The 25,852-nt window shown below is 40.6% G+C and overlaps 1 protein-coding gene across 1 annotated transcript; it reads right to left on the reverse strand.

Moving 5' to 3' along the window:
- Window positions 1–1,979: 1,979 nt before the first annotated feature.
- RB195_012784 (uncharacterized protein) lies at window positions 1,980–23,866 on the reverse strand (the record flags this gene model as incomplete). Its single annotated transcript, XM_064202323.1, has 19 exons — window positions 1,980–2,032; window positions 4,895–5,019; window positions 5,085–5,195; window positions 5,899–6,017; window positions 6,178–6,240; window positions 7,283–7,355; window positions 7,410–7,511; window positions 7,582–7,696; window positions 19,406–19,532; window positions 19,590–19,754; window positions 19,812–19,922; window positions 20,035–20,133; window positions 21,585–21,684; window positions 21,970–22,137; window positions 22,237–22,352; window positions 22,435–22,560; window positions 22,629–22,749; window positions 23,361–23,507; window positions 23,679–23,866. 19 exons carry the CDS (start codon window positions 23,864–23,866, stop codon window positions 1,980–1,982), a joined length of 2,229 nt encoding a protein of 742 aa, XP_064058204.1.
- Between the last annotated feature and the right edge of the window lie 1,986 nt (window positions 23,867–25,852).

The raw sequence follows: 25,852 nt of genomic DNA on the forward strand, positions 1-25,852 counted from the left end.
TATCCATATTTACGAGCACATGATTATATTCACTTCCAATCAATGCTCATGAAATACATATGTAAGCTGTAACCGTGTGAATAACCGTATATGTGATACGTAAACTGTAACCAGCAAGCCAGTCAAAAAGATTAATGCGGGCTTATAGAAAAAAAATTTATTATAAAAAAAACAACTCTACGTACAAAACGGGGAAAAACACTTGACAACACATTCTGCAATTGCTAGTATCATACCATCAATAATCAACGATGATGCACAGTGAAGAAACCGATGTAATAGCTAAACATATTTTTCAAAAAAAAAAAATCTCTGCTCACGATTCAAAATTTGGAGGAAAATGAAGTAACAATTGCAGAGAAATGACTCAACAAAATAGTGTAGAATGAACAACAACAAAACATGATTTCGTGATGTTTTTTTTTTAGTTCCGTCGAGTGATGCGCTTTCGTGTTCCTTAATTATGTTTGTTTGAAAACATCACACAACACCCAGTACATAGCAAAGAAAAGTAATGAGATTTCTAGATTGATACTAATTGCCACAGAACACTTCTCCATCAGTACACAAAAGCTCATGATTTCAATGTTTTTCGCTGATAGATACATGTATAGTAACTGTAAACAAAGACCAGAACAACAACATCCATAAAGAGCAACACCGATAACCCAGAGATGTTGGGTATTGTTTTGAAGTGTTTTTAGTTTTTTTTCCAAATGATTCATGTTCGACCGAAGAGACAGCTGCACTTAAGCGACTAAATTCTGTTCTTATTCTTCTATAGTGGATACTTGAGCCACTTCATTAAAATCAACAAAAAGTTTAGATAAGTATAAGTGAAAATTACAAAAAATCGGAAAGTTTACGATGAGTACACCGAAACTTCAATCGAGCAGTGGAAAAATGCTAGTTTGGGCAAAAACGTTTTGGACATTTTCTTTTGAGAATTTTCGTTAATTAATGGAACAATAAGTCCGACCTTGTGATGGGTAACAGGCAACGTAATACTCCTATTAGACGTACTAGTTATTCTTCTCTAACCTTTCTCCTGTGCGACATCGAAGTCAACTTTGCTCCGGCCCGTAGCGAAGACGAAGTGAGATCTGGACGCCCATTTAAGCTCAACTTGAAGAAGGTGCTACATGTGGTGAAAATTGATCTCTTTTAATCTACGAAGGAGATGGCGACCACTCTTGGGACCTGTTAGCACTATATACTAGAGCATCATTTATCAGAAGGTGGCTCGATGTCACACCATTTGAAGTAAGCTGATCTCGACCGCCGGAAGGTGAAGAAAACGGATGTTACAACTCGCTTATCCAGGATTACCAGATTACGATTCTTTCTCCGATCTCCGTCGTTATTTGGAAGGAAAGGACATTCAGACCAGCGATCAAGTCGAAGTTGTAGTGAGAACGCATACTACCTTCCTATATTTTAGAGTATCTACAAGCTGCCTGTACCTTGGATTAGTCTAGTCGACTACGATGGCGGATGAATTTCATCTCCAATCTCTGCTCAATGAAACCTTTAAATTGTCCAAAAAAAAACAACAAAAAATGTCCAAAAACTTTTTGGCCAATACAATACATTTGTGATAGAGAAAAGGATAAGTTCTCGTGAAACACGTGCTCGCCAGTTTCGGTAAAATTTGGAGTCGAAAAGATATTCAACTCCAAATCTAAAGGACAACAAAAGACCAAATCGTGTAGGAATCCACCACAGGTAACGTTATAAACAAATAAAAATAAAAGTAAGCAAGAAAAATTGGAGATGTCGCAACTAATACCACATGGAATGGGTATATTTTCTATCATGCAATTAAATCATAACTATCTATTCTAACCTTTACTTTTATTCACATTTATTTTCAGCAAAATCTGAGATTTTTTCCTATATAGGAGAGTACCATACTCTTGTGTTTAGCTCCGCATTCATATTTGACGGTGAATTAACGCAAACGCGACTACTTTGAAATGTCACTGTTGGTAGCCTTGATTACCATAATAGACTGGTTGAATCGGTTGATATGCTGAAATATAAACAAATATTTTTTGTTGAAATAACAGTCATCCTATATAATAACGGTATTATGTGCACACAGACATAGATGCGATAGTCGGAGCCGGTGATCTGACCTCCTTCATTTTTGAACGGTTGAGGAAAGGACCTCCTTCACTTTTAAACGGTTGGCGAAATTACCCCTTTCACTTTTGGACGACTGACGAAAGGACCCCTTCACTTGAGCGGCACCCCATAAGCCAAGCCCCCTTCATTTGAGGAGGGTCCGGCTTCTCCCTATCCCACCTATGCACACAGAGAGCACTACCATTATGTGTTCATGTTTATGTTGTTGTTTATGTTTGTGCTCATTTGTCACGAAAATCCTGTAGTGAAGCTCGTTCAAATAAGTTTTGGTGCATTTGATCAGAGACGGTTTCAGTGTCCTCATATTGGTAAGACGACGCAAGAAGACTGCCGAATGGGTCTCGCGGCGTCCCATTGATGTGTCAATGTCGGAAAGCAGAGATATGAAGTACGGTAAGTTCCCCATTGACCCGCTACTGCATAAACACTGTTCCCCCTTAAAGGCACCACCCCACGAATCTGGCTTGATATGGAGTTTCGTTGGAGTATACCTATATCGTGTCGTAGATTATGTATACAGAGGTGTTTCCGCTCACTCTCCCCCATCAGTGCAAACAGACGGCTCCGGAACGCTGTTTCTAACGACGTCCTCTACTGCAACGCGCCACCTTTGCGCTTCGCCTCGCCTGCGATTCATCGAGAATCTATTCGGACGCCCCGATGGACAATTCATTTCATTCGAGTTCCGATGGGCGATTACTTTTCTTTTGTCGAAGATCCGCGATTGGCAAAGGTCCGACAGGCTTAGCGAGTGCTCCTTCAAGCTCTGTAACTTTACTCAATACTACTTCTTATTTTCAGGTTTTCTTTTATCTACTGTCTGCAAAGTATTGTGAGATCAGATGCTGTTGTGGTTTCCTGTGGCTTGCGTTGCTCCACTCTGACGTATCAACTTGAGAATTTCCGCAGAGAGATGCCTCTTTAGGGTTTTGAAACTCTTGACTTTCTTCAAAGTGTCGTGAAAATGTTTTAAGACGCAGTACCTTTCCGAAAGTCAGCTAGCAAAGCTTCCAATTAATGACGGTCTCGAAAATTTTTCTTGTGAACTTAGCGGCTATCTCTCCTTTCCGTGAAAATAAAAATCTTCCTCGAAGGAAGTGATGACCTAATCCTTCACCGAACTTTGATACAACAGCGACATCCGATCCGGCAAAACCTTGATGATGTGTCTGTTTCATTACTATACCATTCAGGGGCAAATTACATTGTAGAAAGAAAGACGTTGCGAATTGGAACTTCTATTCTATGATGTGGAGGAGTTTTTATGAGTCGGCGCCATGATAAACCCTAAAAGCCTCTCTCAGTGGTCGTTCCAAAGTAGAAGGTAGACCTCGGTGTGAAGTTTTGATGCGTTTTTATGAGGCCAATTTCGATGCAGAAATCACCAGCAGCGACACTGTGGAAGGTCGTTTCCTTAATATTTCTGTTGGTTCTCATAGAAAGCCTCGACTCTCTCTTCCTCACAGGTTGATGACGGAGGGTAAGCGACAAACATTATCAAAACAGGCACTGATGCACCTCGTTCTCATCTGCATCCAATTCGGAAACACATTTATTTTAAAAGAAATCGATGTTCCCTGCCACACTCGCGCTGACGTTGGTCAACTTCACCAACCCCTCCAGTGTCGCCTGCTTCTAGGAGTGGTTCTTTTCTAATGTCATGAATAACGCTGGATGATGTCGCCTCTTCTCTGCCGCCATGAAGTCACGACTTCGTACTTGGTGTTTTTGGCTTGTATAATCGGATCTTCAATAAACGTATTCATATACAAGCCAGTGGCATTGTATGTACCGATTCTCATCGCAATCTTTTCTCCATCTTGGCAGTCTAAACGGCTCTTGTAACCCCACTCTCCATAGCGCTGCTTCAGGATCAGGTAGCACTTTTTTTATTATTCATTGTGATCAACAGGTTACGTGGGCAGCTTGTTAAACTCTGGCCCACAGATTACAGGTGACAAGTGGACGTTGCAGCTTTGACTCCAATCAACATCACATGATAGACGATGGGCAGTCTCCATCCGGCCCTACTCAAGATCTGAGCACTCGCTTTTTCCACATGTATATATACAATAAGATATCAGGCTTGTGTAAAACTCATTATGAGCGCCTTTAGTAAATGGCGCTGTGCTCTAATGTCGTTGGAAAGTTTCAGTACTAAGTGCTGACTTTCGGGATGCTTAAAGGCATCACCTCACGAGTCTGAAGTGGTACGGATTTCAGGTGGAGTATTCGTATGCGGGATCGTAGACTATGGAGAGAAGGGTGATTCCGCCCATTTCTTGCTAATTGCCGTAAAAAATGGCCCGGAAGATACGGCTTCGAGCGTTCTGGCGCGCTATTTTCTACAACGAGTTCGATTGGAGCGCGTCAGCCTTGTGCACGTGCTGTTCTTCACGGCAATTGGGAGAAATGGGCGGAATCACCTCCCTCTCCATAATCTACTATGCCGTGTACGAATACTCCACCTGAAATCCGTACCACCTCAGATTCGTGGGCTGATGCCTTTAATGTATGAGTTATGGTTGCTGTGCTTCCTGAAGCAGACAACATTATTTTCCAGGAGAAATGCTGTCCTGAAAAATGATGTTTTCTGCTTTTGGAAAAGAATAAAGGTTTCTCTTCACCAACAAAAAAGTATTTTCCAAAAAAAGAATATAAGTTACTCCTGAGAATATAGCTTTAGAAAATCGTGTAACAAATAGTCCATGATGGTTTTGCCGACTAAGGCTCGAGTATATCTCACCATTTGAGGACACGCAATATCCCGTAGTGTCCTTCACTCCACGATGGCTGTCAAGGTATGAATTTCGTGAGTCACGATGATCTGAGTACCGACTACTGCGACGCGATGACTCATGATCTCTATCACTGCAATAAATAAATAAATAAATGATGTGGCGAAACATCGCAAGACCCACAATATCACCACGGACCCATAGTATTTTGAATCAGTCCGAGTGTCGTGTCTTCGTTTTCTCGTTGTCGTGGGGGGATTTTCGAGTTCACCTAGCAAAGTCACATGGGCATCCTGATGTTCTTGCAAGCTAAAAGAATATTTTTTCAAAGGAAAGCTTCTAAAATATTTTTTAGAACATCAATTTCAAAGATCTTCACAAATAAGCCTTATTTTTGCGCTGCTATCGCTTACTATTGTTCCTTATAGTTGCTTCCTCCCCATTTTTCGCGCATAAACGGTTTCTTAACCATTCTTAACTACGAAGCGACGCTCAAGGACTACGAAAATATTTCTTCAGAAAGCCGAATTTCACTTTTTGTTAGATTCGACGGAGTCCATAGTCCTCTACCATTGGTGTAAGATAGAACCCCGAATCCCATTTTCACTTACATAAAAATGTGATACTCGCAGCGTCAACACTTCGATGGGACCTTTCCTGACACTGATCTCATTCTATTTGAAAAAAAAGAACTGAAAAACACTCAGAAGTTCCTGAAGGATAATTCAAAGCGGGAAGAAACCGTGGCGCCACAGAGATGAGCGCGAGACCAGATGTTCATAATCTCCCTTATCATTTGCCTGAACTCTTGTAAGTTCCTTACGCCGTCGCTTTGATTTCATTTGCCTACTTTTTAGTTTTACGAGAACTACGGTAGATTTTTACTGTAACGAGAATGATGTCATCAGCGAATGAGAACTGTTACTTGATTGAATAACAAATAGGATTTAAAAAAGGCTTCTACGTAAAAACTAATCTGTTCTTTTTCTCTTATAAATTTACATAAACTTACACATCAATGTCATAAGACAAATCTTCCAGAAAATCCAACTTTCTCTGGCTGAATTGCAGCTTTTCTGCATCCGGTATGTTCGATTTTATGGCAAAATCAAACGCTTCGATCACTGCTGACTGCAAAGAAGGATTTTTTCGGGCACTAATTGAATTTTAAGTTCATTCCTTTAAACCTACAAAGTTAAGCAAAGGCGATATGCTATAGAAGGCCTCAAAACTTTCTTCACAACAAATTATTATCGAAAAGCAAAATATTCCTTAGAATTTGTGAAAATACCTGCGAGAAATCCGGATTTGTAAAGGCAATATCGATCAACTGGAGCAAGAGTTGAATGTTGTCCTGCAGAATAAAAATATAAAGGAAAAAAAGCAACAAATAAAAGTATTTGTGAGATCACTGCTCTCACTAACTCATTTTCCGTTACTCTTAATAGATACCGCATCTCAAAGTTGAAAATTCCAAGTCTCGACCGAGGCGATTCTATATTTTTTTGGTGGATATTTTATAGAAAGCGACAGAGCCCTTGGCTACTGTCGCCAAGGTTCGAACGTGGTGAATTGGATAAATCGACCTAGGATCACATCCAGTTAGAATTTTTTGAAAACGAAATGAGTTGCCCTTCAGAAAAGAAACATCGACTTCGAAAGTCGCACATCGGTAAGAAATGAGTAGTGCGGTCGAAACAGAAGGATATTGACATTTTTAAGTGAACTAGGTCGAGGAAATGCTGTACTGTTTGACATCAAGTTAGTTCACTACTAAAGAACATTTTCTTTCAGAGAAAAAACCACTAGATCAGTACAATCTCTGAGGAGTTCAGGAATTTTTTTCTGTTCCGAATTTTGGAATAAAAAGTATTTTACAGTAGGATAGGAAGACAATTATTATCTTCCGTTTTATAGTTATATGATCCATCCAAAGTTCGCTGTCTTCAGAATTGACAACAATTGATTATTTCAACTTTTGTGAACGGTTTTTTCATTCTTTGAAACTATGGCCAAGAAAATTCTTTGCAGTGGATAAGGAAGTAAAAGTACCCGATGCATATTTTCTTTTAAGCGTTCAACGCGTTAACGTTTGAGCAGAATTTGCATTGATCTTCATCATTCATATTCTTCGATTGAATTTTGATTTTTTGATAGCTGATTGGCTAAATCTTGAATTCTGATCGAATAATTTTTTTCGCTACTAATTAGCTCCCAAATTTCCCAATTAACTGACGCTACTATTTCGTTCACCTGATTGCTGACACCTACAAAATGGCCACTCTAGATTATTTTCATAGGGGAGGCTTTAATAGACAGCGAGAAAAAAAAACGAGCGAGAAAAAAAAAAACGAGAATAAATGACAGTAATTCCCATAACTTCGTTTTTAACTCACTCTGTCGCGTTCAAGAGCCCTTCGAATAATTTTTTCGGCTAATCGACGATCATTACGAGTTTTCAGGTGAAACCTACAAATAATTATTTGAGGCAAAAATTTGATGAATAAACTAAAAACGATTTACCTGGCTAATTTTATCGAATAGTAGCTGCTGAGATGACGTGGAGTGTCGGGTGAATGTATTAATCGTTCAAACTTGCTGATAACACCAGAATAATCAGGACTCCTAGAGATTTTTTGATGAAAATCATCATAATGGAATAAGGAACAAACTACTCTTAGACCGTCCAGCTGACCTTTCAGCATCTGCTCGCCTTCTCATCATCCCAATAATGCGTAGTTCAACCGCAGCATAACCTGGATGTTTTCGGCGAAATGAACTGAGTATGGAACCGGCATCGGAGTAATTCCCTAATATGTAAATATATAGGATTGTTACCCGAATCCACTTGGTTTTGTATCATTATTTGACACAGGTTTGTGTTTTTTTAATCAAAAGAGCGAGTGTAGCGCATCCGGGGTAAGTGATTCGGCGTGAATGCACGGTCGATGGTTCGAAGTCGCCCTAGTGCCAACAAAGTCTCTCATCCCTCCGAGGTCGATAAGCTGTTGCCAGACTTATCCGAAGAGGATAAAAACACCGACTTGGCGCATTGAATGGCCCCCAAAAGTCATTGTAAAGCGCTCACAAACTTCAAACATATTTGAATTGAACTCAAACACGTGAGCGCAACCCCGTAAGGATTAACGAACGCTGTGCTCTTCATCTTTTATCGTTCACTTGACGAAATCCGGATGATAGGAAAAAATGTCAACAAATGCCCACCCTTTCCACTGTTTTCTATCACTAGAATTCTAAAGTGGACTCAGTTTTCACTTCGCTTCTGGGATAGGTTTTTTTTCATACCAATGTTAATTGGATGGATGGATGAAAATGCCTATTCCTAATAATAATCTTAATGATAATCCTCTACCTCTAAATTTTAACGAAGCTTGCCGGTTAGCTGAGTATAAAGTTCGAAAAAAATATTGGACTATAGCTCGAGCAACTTCTCCTTACTACTTCAATCAATAATAAATATCATAAGTCAATAAATAAATATTAATAATATAAATATCATCGTATGCACACTGATCCTCGAATTTTCAGATATATGGCGGACACATCTACGCTGATAGTACGGTAGATGCATGACCAGTAAGAGTTATGTCATTTCTGGAACTGTTCAAATACAGAAATGGGAGAGGTGGTAATCCTTTACTTCATTTAAAAACCACTCACGTTATTGTAATTGTACGAATACGTTACCTATTAGTAATAACATGATCATTATCCCAAAGAAATGAGAGGGTAGTATAGCGCACTCGGTAAGAGGTTTCGCTGTGCCTGGGTGATTGATGTGAGGTTCGATTTCGCTCTAGTGCTTAGCAAGCCCTTCATCCCTCCGGGGTCGAAAAATTGGTACCAGACTTGCCTGGAAGGATAAAAACACCGACTTCGAAACAACGGCTAGCCTCTCAAGTCAGGTATAGGCTAGAAGCTCATTTGTAAGGCTCAAACGTCTTCGAATTAAAATGCATTTGCGTTTGCGCATCCCAGGTGGACTGATTAACACCAGACACTTTATCATTTATCCTCTTATTCAAAGAAATCATCCTCAATTCAGCATCTCAGAGAAAGAACTTCACTAAACTAGCTAAAGCGCTCTAACCAGGAAAACAACGGGATTTTTCTGGTAGGAAAATTGGTAGGAACTATACGAATTTGTGCGTACTATCTCCACCAATCTATTCTATTCGTTGGTTAAAGGCATCACCCCACGAATAAGAGGTGGTACGGATTTCAGGTGGAGTATTCGTATACGGCATCGTAGATTATGGAGAGTTGGGTGATTCCGTCCATTTCTTCCTAATTGGCGTAAAAAAAACGGCCAGGAAGATGTGGCGTGTGCACAAGGCTGGCGCGCCCCAATCGAACTCATTGTAGAAAATAGTGCGCCGGATCACTCGAAGCCGTATCGTCCGGGCCGTTTTTTACGGCAATTAGGAAGAAATGGACGGAATCACCCTTCTCTCCATAATCTACGATCCCGTATACGAATACTCCACCTGAAATCCATACCACCTCAGATTCATGGGGTGATTTCCCTATACTAAAGTTACGCGTGCGATCAGAAAAACCACAGTATTCTGTATTTTTGCACAGCATATCCTCACTAAACATCCTATATTTCAGATATGCTCTTATTTGCTTGTGATGTCGCTCTCTACACGTTAGTAGTGCATCTTGGACTTTAAACTAACTTAGTACTCCAAGGTTCTAGGTATCCAATGTATCTAGTTCGTGTGAAATCTGAGAAGACACCACTCATATGTTAAACAACAGTTCCGAAAGCGAATTTCCATATTTCTAACTTCGCAGAGGTCCTACCTGTAGTCCCACTTTAGCCTATTTTTTCTTCTTAGGAGTCACCTTCTAGCAATAAGTTCTTAAATCTACCATATGTTCCTTTTCTGGGACGTTTCAAAATGTCTTACTTAGATAGAGGTGGTTGCGAACCGAACAAGTTCATCAAGAAAAATTCTCCAGTTCATGTATTTTAGCAACTACCTCTAGCAACGATTTTACACACTTTTTCAAGGAATTCGTTGAGCACCAATAGATGAACTGAGTCAATTAAATGAGCAGAGTATTCAGGAATTATAAGAGTTAATATGAGACAATAGATAAGGGTTCATACGAGACTGCAATTAGGAATAAAACAACAGTGGGGTCCACGCAACCATCTTGGAAAAATACAATAACTTAAAAAAATTTAGGTTAAGCAATGACTTTTTAAACCATAAAAAAGGATGTAAAAGTCTACAGCGTATCAATCCACTTGCGCCAACTCGTTTTATTCCTTCAATTCCTAATCGTTGAGGTTTTCGAACGCGATTGGCCTATACAGTGACTTGCGGGGCTAGAAGATGTATCAAAACAGTGTGTTTATCCTCGCAGGCAAGTCTTATACCAATTCATCGACTCTGGAGAGATGAAGGGATTTTTGACAGTAAGGCTCATAAGTGCGATAGGGAGAAGCCGGATCCTCCTCAGGTGAAGGGGGCTTAGCCCATGGGGTGCAGCTCAGGTGAAAGAGGTCCCTTCCCCAATCGTTCAAAAGTGAACGGGGTCAGAGCACCGGCTCCGACTACCACATCTATGGTAAGGCTGTTTCGAACCATCGACCATGCAGCCACATAGGACCTCTACCGACTGCGCTATACCCGCCCAAAGAGATGTTACACTGGGAAATTTTTTTTTCCAAGAAAAGGAACAGATGTATGAGGATAATGAGCATGATGTAAGTAAAGAGAATTATCCAACAAACGATGAAGTATCTAGCCTGGCTTTCACGATCTCTGCAGACCTTCACATTTTTTAAAACAAAAATTTTTATGTCTGTAACAGTGTTTCTGGCTCTCAACAAACCAACAGATAAGATATGTGGCAGTCCAATGTTGCAGTATTCAGAGATAGTGGCATTTGCTAGCTTTCGCTGCATAAAAAACATTTCTGTTTTGCAAGACCAAAAATTGGCGCTTCCACGAGGAAAAAATAAGGAAATAGAGGGAACAAATCTCAAGAACCCACTTTATATCTAAATTAGAGTCGGACGCAACAACAAACGAACAAATTTGGTGTCTTTGTTCGCAGACTAACAATGGATTCAAAACAGTTATAAAGCATAGCAAACATTTAACCTTCCTTTAAATAAAAAAAAAAAAAATTCAAAGTCCTTCTCCCCTCTAAATGTTAACCAAATTCAAAGCTTTCCCTTCTCCTCATATTTCGGTTTATACTTATTTATCTACAGTAATCGATGAAGGATCTCATCAGAAGAACATTACAGGAAGATGGTTGTTTGAACTGCATGCATTTCCTCCGCAACCTCTAAGGGTAACTATCATAGTAACATATAGATATAAAGAGTGGTGAAAAAAAGATTATTAGATCGACTAGCATATTTAACATCTAACTCTACAAATTACTTCAATTTTTTTTTGATGAAATAGTAGATTGCCCAATTTTTCCTAACCACTGTGTCACAGTCCACAGTTCGCAGGTTTTTTTTTTTCGAAGTTTGTTAATTTTCTAACTTTTTCGAATTTTTTTTCATTCTCCGAACACGAATGAGCACATAATTTCAAAAGTCTACCCTTTTTCAAAATAAGAGTTAAATCGAGCCCACATGAGGAAAACCTTCCTGTCGTTTTCCCTCTCTTACTATCTTTCTCTCCTCTTCGTTCTTGTACCAACGCACTTTCCCACTATTCCACCTCAGTGGTAATGGCACTTCTATTCTATAGGTGTGAGCGTCAAAGTCCGGTTTTCCAGAACTTTTAGCCTTAGCATAGCTGCTGCACTTGCATGTTAGTCCGCGTTCAGTAATGCTTGTATGAATCGATAACTGATGATCTAAAAAAAAGGAGAAAGTAAGCTAAAGAAATTAGTGACTATGTAACAAGCGTTCAGCACGAACAGTGCGTTTAACAAACAGTTGTTTTATATAATACTTTGTCACAATCACGGACGCCTCAGCTACTCCATTATAAGCTCTGACTAACATCACTATTCTGACGAATGACGCAGGCAGGAAATGATGATGACTGCGACTTTTATTCAACTTATATCTCAAAGTAAGGAACGTCCCATTTGTCAGGCGTTCAAAATCTAGAGCTGTATGAGACATCGCACCCGATTGCACCCGACTTTGCTTTGCTCTCAAGTTACAATTTCACAAGAAAAATTGAAGAATTTCGTATGAAGATCATCATGGTACACCCAAAAAATGAGGGATCCAGAACGAAATTTGGTCAGCGCGTGCGTATTTAAACTTAAGTAAGTACTTTGAGGAAGTCCTAATGCAGAAACTTCCCATAGTCTCGAGGATGCTGTAAAGAAAACGCTCCCGATTGCACCAGCAGATGCATTTACGAAGATGGGATGCACGTACAGTCTTGCAAATGTTCCTCGCACTTCTGGATCCAAACCATGAGAAGCTCCTAAGAAGAAAATTGCGCAGTGTATAGCAGGTACACTAATGACATCGAATTCACTTCGCTGTTGCTGTTACTGAACTCCTCCAATCATGTCATCTGCGTATCAAGTCAGAGTAGAGTCCTCGGTAATATTGTCGATATACTGAACTGTCCGCTCGATCGTGCAGGAAGCGGAACCTCTAACCGCTACACTACACCCGCCCCGTTCGAATCCACCCTAGTACTCACCAAGCCTTTCATCCCTCCGGGGTCGATAAATTTGTACCAGACTTGTCTGGGAGGATGAAAACACTGACTTGACACATCGGCTAGCCACCGCAAGTCATTGTATAGGCCAGATACACGTTCGTAAACCTCAAACGATTCTGAATTGAAGTGAACGTGGGGGCGCATCCCAAGCGGATTGATTAACGCCAGAAATCTTTATCCTTTATCCTTTTATTCGACTGTCTCTCTAGTGTATGATATAAGGTTAGTGCAAAAATAATGCAGACAAGATTTTCACAAATCCTCTTCTATGAGTTCAAATTGAGCAGGTCTGCAGAAGAGAAACCTCGGAATATCAATGTTGTTTGGGGTGGAGAAAGCACCACCGAATCCATGGTACGGCGTTGGTTCCAAAGGTTTTGCTCAACGCTTCTGTTACGCAACAAGAACGATCCATTCTCCATCTTGTTGTTATGTGCGATGGAAAATGAATCCTTTTCGACAACACAAAGCGTCCTGCTCAATCAATAGACGAGGATGAAGCTCTTAAGCATTTCCAGAATCCGAAAATGCACGCGAAGGAGACCATGGGGACTGTGTGGTGTGCTACGGCTGTCATCCACTACAGCTCCATGAAACCTGGTGAGACCATCACCGCAGAGAAGTACTGCGAGAGCTAAAGAGCTGGACGAAATTAACCGTAAACTCCAACTTCTTCGTCCGGCGTTAGTGAATGGAAAGAGCCCGATCCTCATTTCTAGTGATAAGGTTGATCTTGAGGCGAGTTATAGCGTTTCAAACTGAATGTTTGAAAACGCGCATTATTTTTGCACCAGCATTAAAATACACCAGTTCTATCACCAAATACAGATATGACAAAATGAGCCCGCTATTTTGTTGCATGATGAACGTAAATACTATTACATAAAGCACAGAACTGTCTGGATGTGTGTCCGACTTGAAATCGCACAGACACTCAAAGACCAAAAGCATCTCAAACTTAGGTAACTGAAGCGACTCATTCCATATTCTAGCAAAATGTCGTTGACAGCCACAGATTCCGAGCTAGAGTGTGTGAAAAAAAAATGCGGAGCAACATCTTGACGGGCAGCATGTTCAACACTGCTGCAGTGGGCAGTGATGAGGAGCTGCACAAGGTGAGGGAGGAATGTTACAAAAAGCAACGATTGGGTTTCTCCTCTTGAAGCATAAAATAAGATGGAATAATCGTCGGTGTTGATGGCGGATAAGTGTCGTCCACAGGCGAATACCATGCAGCAAAATATTCAGGAAAAGAGATGTCGATTTCATGGATTTTTTTTTTGTGTCAGCGCTGCAAACCCAGCTGTTAGTTTGTGGAATGTAGCGGGAACAGGAATATTTGCTTGTGGACACTAGTATTTCGTAGAAAGTGTCTATAAGCAATTATCAACGTTACTGGTATACACCTATTTAAGCGATGTGTACGACGAAAACGTAACAACCGCTTTCTACGAACCAGTCAAGAAACTTCCATACTTTATCGGATAATGTATGGAGTCTTATATAATTTGAAGAAACTATTATTGACCTGATATGTAAGCATTCTTTAAACACACCTGCTTCCTCTTATTAGTAAGTTTTTAAAAGTTTTACCAGTACCAGTCCCGTCAACGCGAATTTATTTCTACGTGCACAAAAAGATAAGGTTTGCAAATTTGTGTTAAGCTGCTCGCAGATCCGGGAAATACCCCATATTCGCAGATGCGGGTCTTGCCTCATAGGAGAATTCGATCAACAAAGCCTTTTCCACGCCTTTCCAAAACTGGGAGGAGTTGAGAGTAATTCCGCTCTTACTCGTGAACTACATCCTTAATTCTATCTATTGGTAGAGAGATTCCACTACCCTCAATATCGCGGTATGCTGCCTTCAGAGGCAGGATATTATGGTTTTGACCTGTTGCAAGACCCACAGCAAAAGCGTATAGATCGGGTAGTAGATTGTGGAACTCGGCATGGTTCCACTTTCCCTAATCGTCGTAAAAAAAAACGTGGAATACGCTGTCTTCTTAAGATTGTTGCAGGTGCAACCCACCACCCTTTTTGCACGCGCCACATTTAAAGACAGCATACCACGAATCTGAGGTGGTGCGATTTCCAAGTGGTACGGGTACGGGGTCGTAGATTATAGAAACGGGGTAGTTCCGCTCATCTCTTCCTGCATCACTGCAAACAGCCGCCTCCAGAATGCTGTTTTGTACCACGCCATCTATTGCAACGCTCCACCCCTTGCACCGCCTCCGCCCTGCGATTCGTCGAAAATCAATTCGGACTGCCCCGATGGGCAGTAAGGGACGCTACGCGTGCAAGGGTGGCGCGCTGCAACAGAAGGCATCGTACAAAACAGCATTCAGGGGCCGGCTGCTTGCAGTGATTCAGGGAGAGATGGGCGGAACCACCCCGGTCTCCATAATCTACGACCCCGTATACGGATACTCTCACTGAATCCGCACCACCCCAGATTCGTGGTATACTGCTGTTAAGCACGACCTTCGAAGATCAATGAGGTCTTCTCAGCACCCTATTCAAACGGAGCAAATGAATAGCCTGCTGAGGGGACTGGAACGTGTACATAAAAGCAGCATACCGCGAAATTAATGGTTCTGGAATCCCTCAACACATAGATAGGGTAGGGCTTTTGCTCCCGAGTATGAGCGAGATCATGTCCAATTTCCTCCAATTATCCAAAAAAAGGCGTAGAAAACGGCTTTGATGATTAAATTCTCTGAGAAACACCTAGAAAGACTCAGATCTGCGAGCGTAAAAGTACTCCCTCTCTCTCAGCAAGCTGGCAATCAGAGCGCTGGTGACTTAGTGACCGCTCGCTGGTAGACGCGGCCTGTATGCCTGCGATGTGTGACGTAGCTGAGTGTCTCGTAAGAAAATTCGATCGCAGAGCCAGTTTTCCATAGCGTTTCGTAGAGAGACCACAACATAGTTAATTTTGAGGCATGCACCTTTTAAAGGAACCAACGGAATTTGGTCCAAAGGTGCTCGGGAGTGCGGATAGTGGATATCGGTATGAGGTAGACAACAAAGGATAAAAGGTAAATTATCCTTTTAGCATGTTCCTACGAGTTTGACTTTCCTCAGTGATGAAAGGCTTGATTAGCTCTAGGACGGTTTCGAAGAGTGCTATCTCTAACTGCGCTACACCCGCTACTATACAGGGATGTATTGACGACAGCTCTCGCTGGTATGAATGTTTGGGGGCAAAATGTAGTTTAGGAGGGGGGAGGAGAGCCACTCAGTGGGGCCCTTATTTCTCCAATTAAATGATTGAATCAATCGGGGCCCTAAGGCCTAAACATCAGTCTTAGAGGTTCCGTGACATGTAAGCTAAAGTTACCAAGAGTGAACATTAAGTTAAAGCGTCGAGAAGAAAGGGTTCTACTGGTATATAATATATAATAATATTATACAACTATGTATGTATGTATATATGTATGTATGTATGTATGTAAGAAATAGAGGAAGTGTTTGACCCTAATTAGACCTTCGGAGGTGCACCAACACGTTCTATTTCATATAAGAGAGCAAGGGTATCTGACACACTACTAGTATAGCTTTTATATATCAGCAACTCTCAGCTATTCAATGCTTCTTTTCGATCGAAACATGCAAATCTCGGCGACTTCTTCTGATGCTCTAGTGATCGACCGCTACGGAACTTCAGACAGCAAAATGGTACAAAATGGTAAAAAAAAAGAGCGACCAAGTGCGGAGTCCGGAAGAAAAGGTTTTTGCATACAAGGACCAGTGAATAAGTAATATAGGAGGGAAAGGTTGAAATAAGTAGTGGTCAGGAGGAGCAATGTCTATTGAACACGGTGGATGGGATTCGATATCCCACTGAAGCTCCTCCAAACTTCCCTTGACTTCCTGAACTTCCCTTCCCTTTTAGCAACATGTGGCCGAAGGTTGTCGCGTTGAAAGATCACTTTGCCCTGTCTTCTGGCATGTTGGGTGCGTTTGAACTTCAATGCTCCGCTTAATTGCATCAATTGTTGTTGGTAACATTCTCCAGTGGTAGTTTCATTAGGCTAGGGTAGTTCATAGTAGATTACCCAGAGCTGATCCCAGCAGATGCACAACAGCAGTTTCTTGCAATATCCCATTTGGTGGTTGAAGTTGATGCATAGACGAGCTTATTCCACGATTTTCTGCGCTTATGCTGTCGGTACTGGATTCATTTTTCATCAACGGTCATGATTCGATGCAAATAAAAAACTTCCGATTCTGTATTTGGAGCAGTTGTTCGCGTATGAACAAACGGCGTTCGACGCCTCTTGACTCGAGCTCATACGCAACCCAGTTTCCCTGTTTTTGCACCACACCCGTGGTCACCAGACGGTTTGGAACCTCTTGTCGAGTATGTCCCAATGTTTCAGCGAGCTCCTCTTGAGTTTTTCATGAATTTTGCTCCAATAACGCCTCCAACTCAGCGACTTCAAACTTTACTGACCTTCCATCGCATTCTTTGTCGCTGGTGTTCGAATCGCCACTTTTAAAACACCGGAACTAGTACTCAAGAATATTTGTTGAAGAAGCATGGTCCCCATCAGCTGCTTGTTGTTGTTTTGTTCGAATTAGAACAAAAAAGCAGCACTTCCCGCAAATTTCGCTTGTTGGCATAAAAGTTGACACTTTCGTAAACCTCAAACGATTCTGAATTGAAGTGAACGTGATGGCGCATCCCAAGCGGATTGATTAACGCCAGACACTTTATCCCTTATTGGATTTGTCTGTACAACATAAAAATATTGGAAAACAACTAACGATTTAACTGAACAACTTTTGTAAATTCTTTTACTTATTTATTATTTATGTATTAAGCTATTTCAAGCTGTCCATGCCGTCCAAAACAAGTAAATACGAGACACAACTTCTGGCTTGCCATGGAAATACAATAGCTTACCTTCTGCATAGATTTGTAGAACTAAAGGGTTTCTCACGACTACTGAAGTCCAATCGCTCAGGGAACAGATCTAGACGACTCCAATAACAACTTCCCTATAGATGTTAGATGCAGTGACAGTGATGCAGCTAGTAACCAAAAAGTAAAGTCAACGTGAGGTATGCTTCAAAACAGAGCAGGAGGTTTTCTGGGTTCAGAAAAATATTATAAAAACAAAGTATCCCGATAATAGTAGATTGTCTGGTTCCATTAATATGAAAACTTAGCCTTCTTAACAGATTAGAAGCTCATCGACGTTTAGTTAATCAACAATTAAAACAATCAATTAATTAGTTAACAGTGTCAAAATCACTTAGTTTCGAAGAACAGAAGCGAACGCGTATCTGCTCGCCATTCCTTTAAAGAAAACCATCTGATAGCTCCTTGTTTAGCGGCTAATTCAACGTTGAAAACAGTGTGATAAACATACCTCAGTGAAGTGATCTGCAACAGACGTCAGGTGGGAGAGATACAGGAACTTCGATATGTCTACTCTATACTTTACTCTTTGTCATACTGTACAAGCATTCAATTTGATCACTAGATCACTTCGATCACTTCCATTGCGAGGATGGATTCTTGCATGAGGATCCAGCTCGTACCAAGGCGCATGTAGATCAGACAGATATTATCCCCGCCCCTCATGTGACGCCTCAAGAGAGAACCGATCATCAGCGGTAAAGATAGTCAGAACTTACCAAAAATTGAAACACTTATTTTTATCGAGTTGGTAACTCGACATTACGACTATGAGGACTAGTATTTTACTTCGCAGAAATGGTGCAATTGTAAAGAAGAAAAAATAACGGGTACTTGACGGTTTTAAAATGAAATGTTTCTAAACGGTCTGAACAGTGGAATGTATATGGTCCATCTAACACTGGAATGATACAACAGTACACGAAGCAGCAGTTAGGTCGATTGACGTGAATTCTCATGCAAATTCACTTAGCATATGAGTCCGTACTTCAAATCTGAGCAAACTGCACTCGATAACCGCAGAGCCTTGCTAACTTATCGCAGGAGTGGAATATCCAGATAGCGGATGTGATTAAAACTCATTAGCGGTACTAAACAGCAAGTGAACGACCACATCCCCAAAAACCAAAAAAAACAGGAATAAATCGAAGGGATGGGGGCATAGATGCGATAGGGAGGAGCCTGACCCTCTTCAGGTGAGGGGGACCTAGCTAATGGGATGCAGCTCAAGTGATGGCCTTTTCGCCGACCGTCCAAAAGGGAAGGGGACCTTTTGTGAACCGTTCAAAAAAGAAGGGATGTATGGATGGTGGAAGGGATGTTATCACCACACATAAGCAAGAAACAAATTTCTATTTACAAAGGAGAAGACACCTTTGCACTGCATACGCGAAACGTGACGAAACTCTCCCGTAGCGTCAATTTTAACTTATGATTATAGATAATAATTGCGGCGTAGTATTTCTGCAGTATTTCTTTTCTTTCAATGCTTCCCCATGACTATAGACTTTATAAATTTTTGCGTCCCCCCAACCTCCCTGATTCCTCTTCGGGTGTATTCGAAAGAAATGAAAGGGCGATGCCTCATCTAAAGCGATTTTCATGTCAGCCGAATACCATCATCCCATCAGAACATTCACAGAAGTGACATCGACTTCGTCGATTTTTTTTTCGGACGCTCGCAATTCCATTCAAATTGGCTTAGTTCTAAGCAATCTAATATGTTACCATGGACAACCTTGCTACCTCTGGCGTATGCGCACACTCGCGAAGGAACTAAAGACCGCACGATAAGATTTTATGTGAAAACAGCCGCTGGTATGTACGTATATTCCAGTGTTAAATGTCACATAACATTATCATCTAATTTAATTGAGTACAACTTGACTTCATACCGAGAGATTCCTCGAATGCTGAAAAGGCCAGTGCGAGACGGACGTTGCCGGGAATGTGTTGTTGAGCACGGCGGTAAACTCCACGTGCTGCATCGGATCCACGTTGTTTAAGAGTCCAGCGGGCATACTAAAATCTTTCGTTCAAAATTCAACAAGCTTTACTAAGATCACTGAGTAATATCACCTTGGTCCAAAACTGATCGTACATTGCACATGCAATGAGACATCGTTCAAATAATACAGTAATTCTGGTTTCGTTCCCTTCAGCAATTTCAAAGTCGAGATAGAGGCGCCAATTCTTCAACTGTTCAGCTTCGAGAGGTTTAACGTGAAAGTAAGGCCTTTTTATCTGAATAAAGGTGGAATGAGGCATACTTTACAGGATGCATAATTCCTCAAGGATTACCTGTTCTTCAAATGGCATACGTGCAATGATCATAGCTTCTGTCTCTTTATGCCATCGATAGCGTTGAGCTAGAATTTCAGCTCGAAAATGTGGAAGAGCCTCTGGATGAATCTGAACGCATAAACTATGAACGTTACATAGGTTTTCAAAGAAGGATGATGATTGCAAAAAGTGTTAAGTTATACCAATGGGATAAGAATCATTCAATAAACCTTAGACATACACTTTTTCGAACAACTTTTTTTGGTTTTCCATCCTCCGAGCTGTCAGCTGACTCTGCTGCATCAACATCCGTAGTTTCTACTATGAGGATCTGATCGATCTGAAAACTTAAATACTAAATACAGAGCAAAAATTCGCAATAGCCCAAAGCGATGGATGTCCCAAAGCCAGAAGACAGAAGTAAATCGAATCAGGTCTGTGACGAAAAGAAAATAAAGGTCTACAGCAGGTCTTGCCAATCAGTTCCCATGTTAAACCACTAAACAAAAAACAAAATCCTCAAAAAAACTTGTGACGGTCCGCGAGCAGTACCGAGAGAATTCCAAAAACCACGTCTTCGATTTCATCATTTTGAGAAATGATATTCTAAAAGAAAACTTATACTTCTTTTCTTGCAAAAAAGTGGAATGTTATTCGGGACTACAGAACAGACTAGAGAAATCGAAGAGGAAAAACATTCTGAGAAGAATTCAGTTGGAAAGCAGACAGTATTCAAATGATATTCTACAGAGCAATGCCCTTTGGATTTATGTTACAGAATTACTCAACATATTCACGACGTTGATGCTAATTATGCACTATTCGATTCAGATGCTTTCGATTTTTCCCCATCTCACAAATTTGGAATAAGAAAACGACTATGGGATTTGTTCTGGACTGGAGCGCACTTCTCTACTGCTACGGTAGGATTGTAAGTCGCCTTCCCAAGTCTCAAACAAAGATGCACTCAATGGAATAAGACGTCATAACATTAATCGTTGGAAATAAGTTAAGAAACCCCTGAAATTGTTCCAGCATGGTCCGCACTGCTATTGAAGAAGATATGGAGTGTAAAACGAAATCTACTTAAGTACTTAAGAAACGTCTTCGCTCACCGAATAGATGACATATGGAAGTTAGCGGAATCATCTCGATGATTCTTCTTATTATTTTTTTAAATATAAAAATAGAGCAACAGCTCTCCCTCCCTAGACGGATCACAGCCAGTTTGTTGTGAGGCTACGTGGCACGTCCTCACGTAGCGGATAATGGGCTAATCGCGGACCAAAAGTGACCTTGTACTTGCAGTGAGCCGCGGCTGGATTGGTGGCCTTTTTCAACTTTTACACGACTTTCTCAGGATCAGTGATGATAAAGAACGATTTTAAGGAGCACAGTGACGTTCAGTCCGTGGATGCTATGAATAAGTGGAACGGACATAGGTAAATCTACTCTCCTTGAAGCTTGCAGTTTTTCTTAGGGAAGTCTTTGTCCCATTAAAAAACAAAGTGTACAGCTTCCACAGAATCTTTTATACCCCTACCTGAACACAAATTACGAGTGTGCAAAAAATTTGAAACTTCTACAAGCTTTCAAGATTGCAGTTGGTCACAGTTCAGTTAAAAGAACCAAAATTAGAACAACTATTGTGATTCTAACAAGAAAACGAACTGCTAGGGAGGCATTTATCCTCCTCCACAGCCCTGGTAGCATTCCACTGTATGGTCACTCGCGAGCATTTCTAACTTTAACATTGGTACATGTACATTTTTCCAAATAAACGAAAGCTACCCCAACGTCGCATTTGCGTCTAACCACATCGAATATGTCTTTGAGCTCCTCATCTGAGACCAAATCGAGAGGGTTGCACATGTTGACTATTGCTTCGAATCTAAAAAAAAGTAATGGTAAGAATAGTGGAAGTACTCTTGCACTGCTATACTTGAGTCGATATGTGTCACGCTCGTGCGTGGGGAGGTATACAAACGAAATAAATTAACCACCCAGATTTGTGTACAAAAACGCTGCCCAAAGCCTATAGTCAGGTCAAACGCATGATGCAAATGCTTAATTGGATGACTCTAGACTATTGTAAAAGTATAAATTTGTATGTTACTGTTGACGACACTGATACGACACATATCGACCATGGCCGCACAGTTCATAAATTTTATACCTCTCCATATGACTCTTGTACATAGCTGTGGGAATACGTATCAAGCGATCGTATATATCTGCTACCCGTCGCCATTCCCTTTGAGCTTCTTCCCACGCAATGTAATCCTGCCAAAGACGATCGCTATGAAATTCATAGCCAGCCATCGATAGTGCTCTGTCGTATAGCCTGGGAATACTTGTTTGAAGAAGGACAAAATAACAACAACAAAAAAACTAAAGTAAGATGTCCAAAAAACTCGTTCTAAAAAGGAAGCCAAAAACATACTCCCTCAATTTCTCAACTCCTCTGTCGGATTGGGGAGCCAGCTCTCTCATAAACGACAAAAAACCAAGCCATAAATCAATTGACAAGGGTATGGCAAGTATACCACGTTCCCACACCTACAAGAATTAGATAATAGGAGTCCTGATAGTTGCTGTTGTTTATGTTCGTATAAAAAAAGAAAAAAAAAAGAAAACATACACTTAGTGCATCGGAGAAGTTTTGATGACGGCGTTCCATATCAGCATACTTCTTCCAAAATCCGTAACAATATGGATACTTGTTGAGGAATCGGTTGTATACTTCACGTGCCAGTTTTAGATCATCCTAATGATACATAACTTTCAATACAAATGTTTATTTTAGTACTTTAAAGAGCTGAAAGTATCACATACACACTGATCCGCTTGAGTAAGAAGTATAATCCATCCATCGAAATTGTCAGGTTGCTTTCTCACTGCTGCCCAAGAATCTCGTAACGCCTCATTTCTGTCGAAGTCAGGAGAACGTGACCGGCTGAAGGTGAGATGAAACTGATTCCAATTCACAAAAAGAAACTATTTTTCGAAAAATGGATTGTGAATTCATTTCTTATTTGATAATTTATCTGTATACTCAAAGATTGCATATTATTTGAATATATTTTGCAGTCCTGTAGTTCTCCGCTTCGGCAACCTCTACAACTATTTCAGAACCATTGAGATGGTTGTAGTGCTTACCGAAAAGAGACATCAATACTTCACAACGACAAATTTGAGCATTTCAAGACATGAACTTCCCTAGGTCTTCTGTCAAAAAAATCTTCAAATTCATATAAACAGACAGAAAACAGAAAATCTGTTCAATTTGGAGCATGCTCTTAATCTTAGGGTGAATGAAGAAATCCAAACTAAACAAATAACTGCTAGGAAATCCCACTGTGACTAAGTTAAGCGGTCGGTTAAAGAGGAGTGATGTTGATTAGCCACTGCGGAAAGAGAAGCAAAAAATGTGATCCACATTCAACACTTCGGACTACTCATACTATTTAGATGACGTCTGGAAATCTATTTAGTTGAGGAATAAGTCACGAGCTTTTCTTTTCTAGTAGGGAAGAGGGACTATCAGAATGAGTTTCGAAAACCTACCTCCTACTTCCTTGATCACTATCACTTTGGCTTCTGGAATTAGATGAACGACCACGACCATGGTGTGAAGAAGAGCTGTCGTCACCTGCGCCATTAGACGGTGAAGGTGAGTGGCTACGAGAACGACTTTCAGGACTCGCTTCCATACTGTAACGTTGAAAAATATCCCACTGATAGCGTTATAACCAAATTCTTTAGTCAAATAAGAACATCTACATGGCTCTTCAATCTTATCAAAGAGTTACTGAATGAATGAGTGCAGTAGTCTCATTTTTTAAACACGCTCAATCACTTCACGATACTGATTTCAGAATTCACCTTCTATTGGCATTCTCTCGACAATCACGACTTCGACCACGGCTTTTGGAAGTACTTGATGATCCCCGTCGTGATCGAGATCTGGGCCGTGATCCATCTCGCGAAGATAATCCGGGAGAACCACATCGTCTACGTCGCGATCGCTCAGGCGACCGCGAACTGCTGCGGCTGCGCGAATTGAGATTCATATCTGAGTAAGGACGCTGTAAAATGCTGACCTTGAAAAAGAGGAGACAACAATAACTATCAACACGATGAAACTAAGGTTTTAATGTAAAGGAGACATCAATGCTGATGAGATGGAGAGAGACTGTAGTGATGATCTACAATGCATCAATGTAGTGATGATCTACAATGCACGTACGCTTGGAAAAAAGCAGCAGCTATAGGTTTTCTTGCAGCACGCTGTGGTAAGAGACATGCCGAGCCAGAAAGAGCGCCATTTAAGGGGATTGTCACGATGAACTCAATTGAAACCACTATCGAAATAGAAAAGACTAGGATGACGATCTCTGCGTACAACGTACGTGTGCTTGTATGAGATTTACATGTATTGAGGGTCTTACTTGTTTTAACTCACTGTTTAGGATTAGCTTAAAACTGGAACCCTAGAAATAAAATCACTCATTACTTACTCATTAATCATTAAAGGTAGCATAACACGAATCTGACGTGGTGATTGAACCCGCGGGAAATGGTGGACATGGGCCTGTGGAATGCAGAATCCTGGGCGGTTCCGCTCAATTCTCCCTAATAGTCGTGAGATACGGCGTAGAAACAGCTCTATTTCCTACGAGGTACACCAGAACGCGCCTCCATGTGCACTTTCTGATCCTCTCGGCAGATCATTGATTGATTTTACATGAATAGGCTAGTGAGGAGACTACATCATTCTTCGACCGCTCGCTCATGGACGTAAAGGTGAGCGGAACCACCCGGACCCCATACTCTACAACCACTCGTATCTAAATTTACACCCGGTTGCTTGAGAGTCCGCCTCATGCACCAATGCTAACGCGCCGCGAAATTCAAAACGGTACAGTCAATAACTAATTCCTCTGCTGCATCAGAAGATTAACTTTGGAAAAACCTAGGAAGTGAGTGCTTTACGGTACTTTACGAATTCTTACCATAAAACAGACGAAAAGAATATCACAATAAACTTTAATCCAAAGGATCAAAATAGAATTTGGGGTTTTTGATCTTTATCTTGCAGCTGGAGACGATTATTTCACTGAACTCCATAGCTAACATCTTTTAATCTTCCTCTGTCCAGTCTTCTACAAGTTTTTCCATTTTCTCTTGCATTGCTTTCCTTATTTAATTTGTATCATCATTTCCTTTAATCTTTTTCATCATCTATTCTTACTTGTTTCTCCGCCCTACTTTTATTGTTCTCTGTATTATTGTTGTGTTAATCCATTGTCTTGCTTGTTATGATTATTCTGTCTTGTTTCTCCGCCTTCTGAAGTTTTATTTTTGTGCTTTTTCTAGGTTTTATTCTTTCTACTTCCTCAGAAAGTCTTTCGGTTCCAACTCCTTTGTTTTTTATTTATGCAGCATGTTTTATCTCTGTGCCACACATTTACTTCATGTTTGTTTCATTTTCGTGTGTTTCAGTGTTCTTGAATCCATTCATTCTTTTGTTTCTGCTTTTTCACTCTTTCTTCTTAACCTTACTTTTCTTTTCCAATCTGCTTTTACTTCCCAGCATGTAATTGGGTTGCTTGCTTTGCTCCTACTTAGAGGATCCGTACTGCATGATAATCGGCACTTATATCACGTTAATATATGACAAGTAATTGAAGCTAAAGGAACACAATTCGCATAGAACAAATAGTGGAGGTTTCTCAAGTGGAAATAAAGACTTCTTCAGTATCTCTTTCTAGTTGGGGAAGACACTTTTTCTACAAAACGACTTCTTCAGTATCTCTTTCTAGTTGGGGAAGACACTTTTTCTACAAAACATATTGGATCATGCTGCTCCAGCATTGGTACAAAATAATGAAAAAGTACGAAAGAAAGCCAGTGCGATCCATGACAAAACTATATAGGGTTTTCGAACTTTACTTGAAGTTCCAACTCGTAAATATTTTCAATCGACTTTGTTTTAGTGTCTTTAGATTCGCTTTCAAGATTTTTTCTCTGAAGAGCAATTTTCTGCTACTATTCAG

This window comes from Necator americanus, chromosome V (assembly GCF_031761385.1).
Source record: "Necator americanus strain Aroian chromosome V, whole genome shotgun sequence".
NCBI classification, from domain to species: domain Eukaryota; kingdom Metazoa; phylum Nematoda; class Chromadorea; order Rhabditida; family Ancylostomatidae; genus Necator; species Necator americanus.